Here is a 10952-nt window from a genome sequence, read left to right as displayed (position 1 = left end):
CAGAAGATATCCCAACAAAGGCAGAATATTCTTCAAACATATGATATAAGCAATCCTTGACCCTATCCTTCATAGCCAAGCAAACTTCATTGTCATGGAACAAATTGTCAAATATGTGATTAACATATGCCAACTTGTAACGAGGATCTAGCATAACTGCCACAATCAACAAAGGATTCATAGTTTCAACTTTGCCCCAATATTTTTCATATTTCATATTCATGTTGAAAGACATATTAGATAAGAGGGAATCTAAATTCAAAATATTTCTTTCCAACATCTGTTGAACACAGACAATTTGATGGAAGCATGAATTTGATGTCACTCTAAGGGAAGCTGAGAACATCAATGTGATATCATAAAAAACCTTCAAGAATTTTAACAATACCCGTGCATGATTCCAATCTTCTACCACCGGGGGCCATCACGTTTTTTCTCTTTATCTTCACGCCTAGTATCACGAGCTCGCTTGAAGAAATCACGTGATTCAAGCCTATTTCTAGGTACCTCATGTGAATCAATCAAATTGATATCATGTGCTTCTGATTCATGCCTTGGAGGGGGGCTAAAGTGTGCACAGTAGTCATCATCCTCATCATTCATTCTTTCAAACACTTTTTGAAACTTCAATGCTGCCTCCAACATCAAGAAGGTTGAATTCCATCTCGTCCAAACAAACAAGGCTTTTTGTGTCAATTTTTTCAGCCTCAGCAAAACACTTAAACTTTGCAAAACATGTAGGATATGAGCACATATCTAACAGCACTTCTAATGCTTTCAAAGTTCTCTTTCAAATCCTTTAAGCCTTCACAAACAATCAAGTTAAGAATATGAGCACAACACCTAATGCGTAGATAATTCCCACCACAAACCAATCCCTTCCAATTCCTTAATCGCTTCTTCAAGTATGACAATGCTGAGGCATTTGAAGATGCATTGTCCATAGTAATGGTGAAAACCTTATCAATTCCCCAATCTAGCAAACACTTTTCAATTGTCTTCCCTATGGTTTAATCGTTGTGTTTTTTTCAATTAGTTTTGGCCACCGAATCGTATATGAATTTTTGTGTTTATATTTTTTATTTTTATAATATTGTAAATAAGTAAATAAATAAATAATTGTTGAAATTGAAAAAAAATAAATTCTCATGATGAACAAGATTACAATGCTTTCATAATTATTATATACTGCTTAGACTCTTTAATATGAAATCCAGTTAACTAATTTAAAAAAATTAAAAAAGTTAACTAAATTACTTTAAAATAGTATATTTATCATTTTGTAAATTAATTCATTTGACTTATAAATTAATATATAATATAATTAATGATACCAATAAGTATTCTAAAAAGATCATGTAACATATATTATAATTTAATAATTTTTAATTTTATTAATTTTCTCAAATTAATCAACCGAGTCTTATATTAAGAACTAATATATTATTAAAATATATATTTAAATCAAGTTTCTTATATCCATTATATCAGTTTCTTCAATCACACGTAACCACCTTTTCTCTATTGAAGTTGGATTGTTAATTCGTAAGCCTAAATTCACAAATCATAGCATTCACACATTTTAATCATAATGGAAATTATGATATGTCACATACTATGAACAAAAGCATGAACATTTAGTCTTAAAATAGCTTAGGATGTTGTTGCTTTTCAGAGTATATGTTAAGAGTTTCATGTGAAGGAAGATGAAGATGAAGGTAATGACTAAATTTTTGCTTTTATGAACTTACCGCCTTAAAAATCTTCACAACATGAGCCTACAACAGAGGACTATTCTGGAGAACTTTAATTGAATCTCTCAAAAAGTAAAGCATGTCTTTTGCTACAGGTGCAATCTTCACTATATTATTGAATCAAACATTAAAAGATTGACAAAAAGCTTAAAAAGAACTACATTTTTGTTCCACCAAAAAAAAGAACTAGATTTTTTGTCTGTACTTGTACATGTGAGTTTATAACCCAGAGATTAGAGTGATCAAGTAAAATATGAGAGAAAGGAGCTACAAGGCTACATGTTATGAAGTGAAGAAATGAATACTGCAATAAGAGATGTTTTGTAGTAATGAATTCGATAAGTATCAATAGTCTTAAAACTTAGTGGTATGAAAGTTTTTTAAGTAAGTGGTTGTCAGGGCTTAAACTATAATCGTCATGCTGCTAGTGTTTATTTCTGTAATTCAAAAAGTAAATCCCGTGTTCTATAGACTATAGCCACTTCTCTTACACCAAAACCGCACGTTTTTTTTTTTTTTTAGGTTTGTAATTATGAAAACTTAAAATGTCTGATTGTGTGAATTGCCGCAAAAGCGGAAAATTTTTTTTAAGAAAGATATTAGATCCAGGGCGATGGAAGATCCAATATTAGCTTTATTCAAAGCTTCCATGGCCATACATTGGAAACAAAATCCTATGCATAGCCTCTTTACACTGCCTTGTGTTATTGCCATAAAAAAATATAACATAAAATTGAGGAGGGAAATGAGAGCTAACTGATATATCATAACATTGTATGTATATTATTACAACTATGTATGATAAATTAATAATATATATAATAAATTAATCAATATGATTATACAATATGAATAGCTAAGAAATTGTTTCTACATGACTTTAACATATGGAAAATTGTATACTTCATTTCGTCGCTATCGGTAAATTTTTAGCGATAGAATTTTCTTACCAGGAATTTCTATCACTAATTTTAGTTATAACATTTTTAGTGATGGAATTAGCAACAAAAAAAATTTGGTCCTTAATTTTCATTGTTAATTTTGTCGTTGAATAAATTTTTGTTACTAATTTCATCACTAATTTAAAAGTTTACTATTTTAGATTATAATCTAACAACAATTTATATAATGACATAATTAATAATATAATGATTTAAATATATTTTTAATTGAAAAATAAATTGATACATTTATGAAGTTGGTGCTAATAACGGTATTATCATCATTTATTTCATCATTAGACACATGCTGATATAGAAAGATGATTTCTTTGCAAATTTGTTTTATGTTTTATTGAAATCAATTCCTCTTAATCATTAATAATAATTAAAAAAATATGATAAGAATATTAATAATTTTTTTGTATAAATTAATTAACATAAAAAATAAATAATTGTATTATATACATTATATTAAGATGTATTATATAATAGTAATTCAAAACCAACATATGAAGTTATATAAACATCTCAATTTATTATTATAGATCAAACTAATGTTGAAGTGAATTTTGAATTTGAATGATGAATCAATAAAATTTGATCATAATATAATTAATAACTAATGATATAGATTGATTTTAGTTTTCAAAAGACAAATGGTATATACAAATATTTTCTTAAAAAAAATTATGTAGGATACCCATATAAGTAGGAGAAGGGTGTTTATTGTATAATCTATTCAAAATCATTTAATTTTTTAAATAGAATAATTTTATTATCATAGTTATTTTTTTAATAATTAGATTTTTTTTTACTAATTATAAATGACTTTCATCAAATCTATATACAAATAGATAATATAATATAATGTAATATAATACATATATAATTAAATTGTATGTCTAATCAATGTTAATTAAAAATAAACATTAAATTTAAAAATATATTTATGAAAAGATTATTACGATTTAAATTCAAAATTAGTTTCATTTGAAATTGATATTATAGTAAAAATGATTTTTCAAAGAAATAAAACATTATAAAATAAAAAGTAGGGAAATTTTCTTTAAAAGACACTTAAATAACTTAAATTTTATTTGGATTATTAAATTTGTTGAATTCCAAAATAGCTCTCATGACCTAAAAAAGAATTTTAAAATTTTATGAAATAACTCTAATGCCCCTTTTATTACAAACCAAAAGAAAAGAACTCTAAAGTGACATGTTTTATTTTGTAGTTAATATTCAATTTTAAATTAACAACTTGCTATCTCCATGATGCATTTGTGTAAGTCTTTGAATAAAACTTGATTGTAGTATAACCTTGAAAAGTAATAAATTTAATTATGTTGTTAATAAGATTTAATTCTAAACTAACAGGTTTATGTCTCCAGAATATAGTTGCAATAAGTCTTCAAATAAAATTTGATCATAATACAACCTTAACAATTAACATGTTTCATTTTATAGTTAACATTTTTCAACTCTAAATTCACAACTTTTTTCTCCATAACAAACTTGTAATAAATCTTTAAATAAAACTTGATTAAAATACATCCTTAAGAATTGAGATGTTCTATTTAATATATAGTTAAACACGTTTCAATTTTAAATTAATAATTTTTTTGTCCCCATAGCATTCTTGTAATAAATCTTTGAATAAAATTTTATTACCTTACAATCTTAAAAATTAACATATTTCATTTTGAAGTTAACAAGTTTCAATTCTAAGTTAACAATTTTCCATCGGAACAAAACTATAAGGGTTGGGGGGATGATTTAATATTAAAATTAGCTCATAGTTGCTTTCTTAATCACTTTTTCCCACTTTGTAATAGTAGACATTAAGTTTCTCTCGCTTAGAGCTCTTACACAATGCACGAATAATAAAAATTCTCATCTCCCTAGGTTTCTAATGAAAAAAGTGTATTATAGTCATTTCATAAAATTTTAAAATCCTCCTTTGAGTCAAGTGACATGATTAAGGTTTTGACAAATCTAATAATCCAAATAAGAATTTAGATTATTTACGTGTGATTTTTCCCGAAAAGTAATACAAATATTTTAAAATTATTTTGTCATATTAATAGTTAAAATTAGAATTATCATAAAACTTATTTTTAGTTTTTAATAATAGGTAGTATGTATAATTGTTTGGATAAAATATATTTTATATATATTGAATTTTGTATTAAAAAAATTATAAGTTCATTGTAGCTAAACTGGTAAAGACATGCATGCATACATAAGGTTCACTATTCGAGTCATAGAGGAGTCAAATTTGAGGAGAAATTATATGATAATGACACATGGCAATAGAAGTGAGGTGAGAAGTGACACGTGGGGAGCGGCTGGTGGGGCGGCTAGTTGAGGCACCACATGGCATTTATTTTTATTTTTTTTAAAAAAATCAAATTATTCATGAAAATCTGTCATTAATTAAAATTTCATATATCCTTAATTCATTGCAAATCCTGTATGAAAAGTGGATTATTGGGACGTGTGGTTCATGGGAGGCTTAAGGCAACTATGACTCCTGCAACTATGCGCAGCTCAAATATTTTTGCCTACCTATTTAACCCAAAAGTAAGGTACTTAAAACCGGACTGGTGATTAAACAGGTTAGGACAGTGAGTTAAGAGTTAGTGGGTTAGATCGGAATTAACTCGGAGTCAGACCGCTAATAATTTAAAAATATAATTTAAATAAAATTTATAAAAGACCACATTTAATTCTAAAAAATATTTTAATAAAAGTAATATTTCAGAATATATTATGCCAATTTCCGCTTCCTAGTTCCCTCCTCTTCTTCAAATTTTGTATATATTTTATTATTTACAAATAATTCATATTGAGTGATCGGTGACGGGCTTAGCAGATATGTGAAGATGTGGAAGGTAAATATTTTATTAAAGGCTTGGATAGGGATGACTCACGGGCAAGCATAAAAAAAAAAAGAAAAAGAAATTGAGCTGCCAGCACCACATTATGTCAGAGGCTCAGACCTATCCTGGGTGTAAAAAGCAGCTCTTCCTATTCATTGTTTGCAATTTAGGCACTCCCGCTCGTTGATGCTGCTTCTATATTATTTTTTTTTTTTCTTTTTTTCAGTCTCTCTCAGTCTTTCGCAGAGGACAACAAACATCCTTGAAATTGTCCTTTTTCTTTCTCTCACATACCTGTCACCCTAGAAATTTTTTGTTCACTTATTTTTATCAAGATTTCTCAGGACTTCAAACTGCAAGTTTTTTTTTTTTTTTTCCACATCTCTTATGTTATTTCCCTCTCTTTGTCCTTTTCTTTCTTCTTCTTTTTCTGGACAATCTTTCTTCATCATTTGTAGCGTTCTGGCGTGTTTTAGGCGAATAAAAACATAGGCCGTAACTCTCTCACAGCCAATGGGTTACGTTAATCCAGGTTCATACTGGTTTATACCGAGTCACGCCAAGTCAGATTTCAACTGAGTCTAAACATCAACTATTCAACTGGACAGGATAAATGACTAGATCGATAGTTTCCGAGCCAACCCAGCCAATCTGGTCCGGATTTTAATACATGAGTCATCCCTATGGGCAAGGAAGAATGTGAATGAGAAAGCTTGAGAAACTGTTCCTATAATGCCTATACAGCCGCAGATGTGAGAAGTCGAGAGAGTGTTTATGCGAATGTGCTCTTAGGTCGAGAGTGTGACTGCAAAGGAGAGAAGGAGTTTCATGAGCTCATGTTTTATTGCCACTATTTCAAAGCTGAGGTGAACTTTGAAAGCCCAATGTTCGTTTTTTTTAATGATATTGATGATGTTTTTGTGCCAGGTAAGATTACTCAACCTAAGTTATAAATTATTGAAATATTAGGGAATACATTATAATTGAGTCGAAAAAATATAGAGATTGAGTGACATTTTCCCTAAATATTATTACCTCTGACTCTCATTATAAGAACTAATTTAATATTTAATTTGGTCTTAAAATATATAACACTATAATCCACTATATCTCGCGTATTTATCTATTTTCTTCTGAAGTAATCTTTGTAGTAATTGTAAACGTTAAATATTTCATCAAATGATAGTTCTAACTAATACACATGATTAGCAAGGATATTTTAGAAAAAATACCTATTTATTACAAATAATTAACTTAACTAATTTTATTAATATACTCAAATTAGTTAATTAACTATTATATTAAGGATTCGATGTAGTATAGATATTGTTAAATTAAACTTAGGGTTAATATAATTTTTTATCCTTAGAATTTGGTCTTATTTTGATTTTAGTTCTTCAAATTTTAAACTCATGATTTTAGTCTATGAAATTTATTCTGTTTCAAAACGTCAGTCCTTGAAGGTGTAATGATGTTAACATCTATTAAAGCGTCATAAATTGCGTCAAAGTGATGATGTGGATTTATCAAATGAAAACTACTTGGATCTTATATAAATAATAGAGAGGAAAAAAGAGCAAATCCTCAAAATGCAATACAAGGAACGATTTTATATATTATATAGAGGGAAATGAATTCTCAAAACGCAGCGTACTTAATAATTCCTTAGATGAACAATAAAGAAAAACAGGCCTTGAACAGTTGCATTTTGAAGACCTAAATTTTTTTATCTATTATTTATACAAGATCTAGTTAGATGCTATGTGGTAAACTCATATCATCACTTTTAATATCCTTTATGATAATTTAGCAGATTTTAATACAATTTATACTAATAGTTTAAAAGGGACTAAATTTTAAGAACTAAAATTATGGGCTTAAACTTCGGGAGCCTAAAACTAAAATTAAGCCAAAATTTGACAAAAATTATATTGACCCGTAAACTGATACTTTGAATTACATGTTCGATTGCCTGCCGACCTCCATTCATGTGTCTACTGTAACCTACACGTCTCTTCTAAAATGCATGTGACACAGTCTCATCCCTCGCCTACGAACTCTTTCTGTGTCTACTGTAACCTACACGTCTCTTCTCTCCATGTTTCCAATTCCTTCGTCACCAATGTCTCCTCTTTAACCTTTATCCACCACCCACATGCTCACTCTCACATTGCCCACTAAATCCGCCACCCTTCTCCACCAGGCTTCTCATGTTGAGATACTCCGAAGCCCCACAAAAATCCAATCTTCGGGGACTTATTGTGGGAAATTATTGCCACGACGTCCTCTTAAGAGATGGCGCCGTCGTCGCAGAGACTATCGGTGGATCCACTTCGTTTATCTCCGCCGTGCTCGACAGTTTCTCTATCTCACACCATCTGGTCGCCAAGGTGGGGCCGGATTTTGCTTACGTAACAAACCATCCTCCCCTTGTGGTACCCTCGTCCGAAACCACTGTCTTTCATGCATATTTCGATTCGAATATCGATGCATCCGGGGACTTGGATCGGGTCTTGAAACGGGTCCGCGCTTGCGATGCGATTAGGGTTTCGGACCTTCCGAAAACAAGGTTCGATTTTGGAATGGCAGTTGGTGTTGGTGGGGAAATATTGCCGGAGACTCTGGAGAGAATGCTTGAGATTTGTGACAAAGTGTTTGTTGATGTTCAGGCTCTGATTCGTACATTCGATGCGGTTGATGGGACTGTGAAGCCTATTGCGTTGAAGGAGAGTGGGTTCTTTCACCTTTTGCCACGTATTGGGTTCCTTAAAGCATCATCGGATGAGGCAATGTTCATTGATTTGGAGGAGGTGAGGAAATTTTGCTGTGTTGCGGTGACGCATGGAAAAGAGGGGTGTCGGGTGTATTGGAAAGATGGGGACATGGAAATTGCGCCGTTTACGGCTAGCCAGGTTGATCCGACAGGTGCAGGGGACAGTTTCTTGGGTGGTTTTGTTGCAGGACTGGTTCAAGGTTTAGTTGTGTCTGATGCTGCAATAGTGGGCAACTTCTTTGGCTCCTTGACTGTGTCCCAAGTGGGGCCTCCAAAGCTTAACACTCTGTTGTCCCAGGTTAGCAATTCAAAATACCTTATATCCAATGAAATACTATTTCCTTCCGTTACTTTGTGTATGTAACTTGTATTATCATGACAGAAAAAACTTATTAATCTCATATAACTAAACCTAATATAAGGATGGAGGATGTTTCTTATTGGTTTTTATCATGCGCGTTTTATGTTGCCCGTCGTGTTAGCTGTTCTGAAAATTTGGATATAAATATTGAAGGAAGACACTTTTTGAGAATGTGAATCATTGACATGGGTTGCAACAACATCTATTGTTTTGGGTATCAGATTAGCATTTAATGGCGGCCTGTTAGCACTCAAAGCTATGCTTTAAAATCTTAAATGAAAAGGATATGTTGTCATTCATCTTTTTGTAATGTGTAAATGAAAATAGACTTTTCAGTATGCATTTAATCTGGGAGAAACTTTAGGAATTCTCAATTTCCCTTGCCATTGTTTTCATTGAAGCCCTAAATAGTCGGTTGTGGAAGTACGTGAAAATTTGATGAGCTGGAATCAATGACTTCTATGAGGTATCGCAAGGAGCTGTTTATGCTTGTTTGCTCAAACTCTTGGCCTATTGAGTTTAGAAATTTTTATATGAAAATCTTTTATCTCGTCTTTTTTAGGACAGCACCTTATATTCCTCACTACGTTATAGCCTTACATAACAGTTTCAGGAAAACAGATGCTATTTTAATTATATGTCATTCAAAGGTATAATTGAAAATTCAAAATTTAAAATTCAATGGCTTTGCTTTTCATCTCCTAGCATAGTCTATAGTGGATATCTTTACCTCTAGGTACTCAACATGTATCATTCATGGAATAAAACTTAATGTGTTTTGAGCCCTTGATGAAGAGATTATGATTCAGTGTATGCGTTGTGTTCTTAGTGATCAATTCCTTTTTAATCTATGTCCTTGTTGGAACTAATTCTTTCTCAAGTTCCTATGGTCTTACCTAATCTTGATGCAGCTAGACTTAATAATGAGAACTCTACTAAGTAGTGGGAAATTATTATTGTCATATGCGTGAAAACATGAAATTTTAAGATTTTCCTTGTGGATTTACCTTAGGTTGTGGTTGTTATATCTTTTGGTTTTAGTTTTCTCTTGGGATGCATACCTTAGGGCCTGCAACAATTGCAAACTTTAGCCTCTCACTCTGTTTTTATTTTTCTTTTGGCTTTTCTTTTCTTTCTTTTTTTTTTTTTAAAATATGAAGAACCATTCGGTGTCCTGTACTACCAATTAATCTAGATATGAATCTGAATTGAATCTCAAATAGACAACAAAGCTCTTCCAATGTAATGGGGGACTATAGTCAATTATATCTTAAATTGTCAGTTTTTCAGATATTCTTACCTCTCTCCCTCTTTCATCTGGCCTTCTGTCTGATCCTGCTGCATTACATAAACATCAATTTTTAGTGAATATCTAGAAAAATTGAAGTTAAGAAAACACGGTAACATTGAGGACAATCTCCAGCGAAATCATTATGAAGATATTTGATAGAATGCTGTTATGTGTTGGGTATGCCACTACACTTGACCTGGTTTACTTGTATTTTATTGAGAATATATCAAAATATAATGGTGTTTTTCTCTGTTTTTCCCTTCAAAAACAGATGGTTAAGGATGAGATTCACAAAAGAAGGAATATAGAAAGAAAGGATGATACGTTGAGTTTTGAGATGGCACCTGATGAAGAACGTTTCTATGCATCTCTTTCTGCTGCAAAAGCAATAATTATGCGTCACGTTCAGGAATCTGAGGGGAATCCATCAAACTCTCCTACTAAAGTGATGAAGCAGAATGGTATGAACACAAAGTTGTTGGTGAAATCTGTTCAAGAAGAAGCAATAGAAATTAATGATGGTGAGTCGTGAGATTTTGAAACCTTTGGAGCTCAGTCTGTATTGTACATCTGCATTTTTTATTTTATTTTTCTCAGTCTACATGATGGTGCTTTCTTTTTGTTGCACCAGTTTCCACTTTTATCCCTCATTGCTGATGTAACTTTCAGATTTTCGGCTCACAGCTGTCAAAATTGTGGGCTTAAAAATTAAAATCCACTTGAAGCCAATAAAAATTTGGCCCCATTTAGTACACTCTAAGTCTAAGGAAAAGAATCCCTTTTTAAGGCACATGGTTTGGGATGCAAAATCATTAGTAGTTATCTCTTTTTATTACTATCTCTTTAGGAGTGAAACATTATATGTGGAAATACATTCAATTTCCTCCCATACTTTTCTTATCTTTAGAGATTGGATATCAATGAGGAAAAATGAAACAAAAAATGAT

At 31.1% G+C, this 10952-nt stretch overlaps 1 protein-coding gene across 1 annotated transcript; it reads left to right on the top strand.

Annotated features, from left to right (window-relative positions):
* Positions 1-7627: 7627 nt before the first annotated feature.
* LOC114712683 (inositol 3-kinase-like) lies at positions 7628-10595 on the top strand. The gene is made up of 2 exons (XM_028897232.1): positions 7628-8651; positions 10277-10595. Exons 1-2 carry the CDS (start codon positions 7791-7793, stop codon positions 10535-10537), a joined length of 1122 nt encoding a protein of 373 aa, XP_028753065.1. The 5' UTR covers positions 7628-7790; the 3' UTR covers positions 10538-10595.
* Positions 10596-10952: the final 357 nt, after the last annotated feature.

The sequence above is a fragment of the Neltuma alba genome, unplaced genomic scaffold, assembly GCF_004799145.2.
Source record: "Neltuma alba isolate B1F8T4 unplaced genomic scaffold, ASM479914v2 tig00001841_pilon, whole genome shotgun sequence".
Lineage (NCBI taxonomy): Eukaryota > Viridiplantae > Streptophyta > Magnoliopsida > Fabales > Fabaceae > Neltuma > Neltuma alba.
The sequence above is the reverse complement of the archived record's forward strand: the minus strand, read 5'-3'. Positions and strand labels throughout refer to the sequence as shown.

Bases quoted from the DNA above. Each gene is read 5' to 3' on its own strand.
- LOC114712683 (XM_028897232.1), top strand. From the start codon at position 7,791: ATGTTGAGATACTCCGAAGCCCCACAAAAATCCAATCTTCGGGGACTT. The intron at 8,652-10,276 runs GTTAGCAATTCA...CTTCAAAAACAG, and splicing joins TTAACACTCTGTTGTCCCAG to ATGGTTAAGGATGAGATTCA.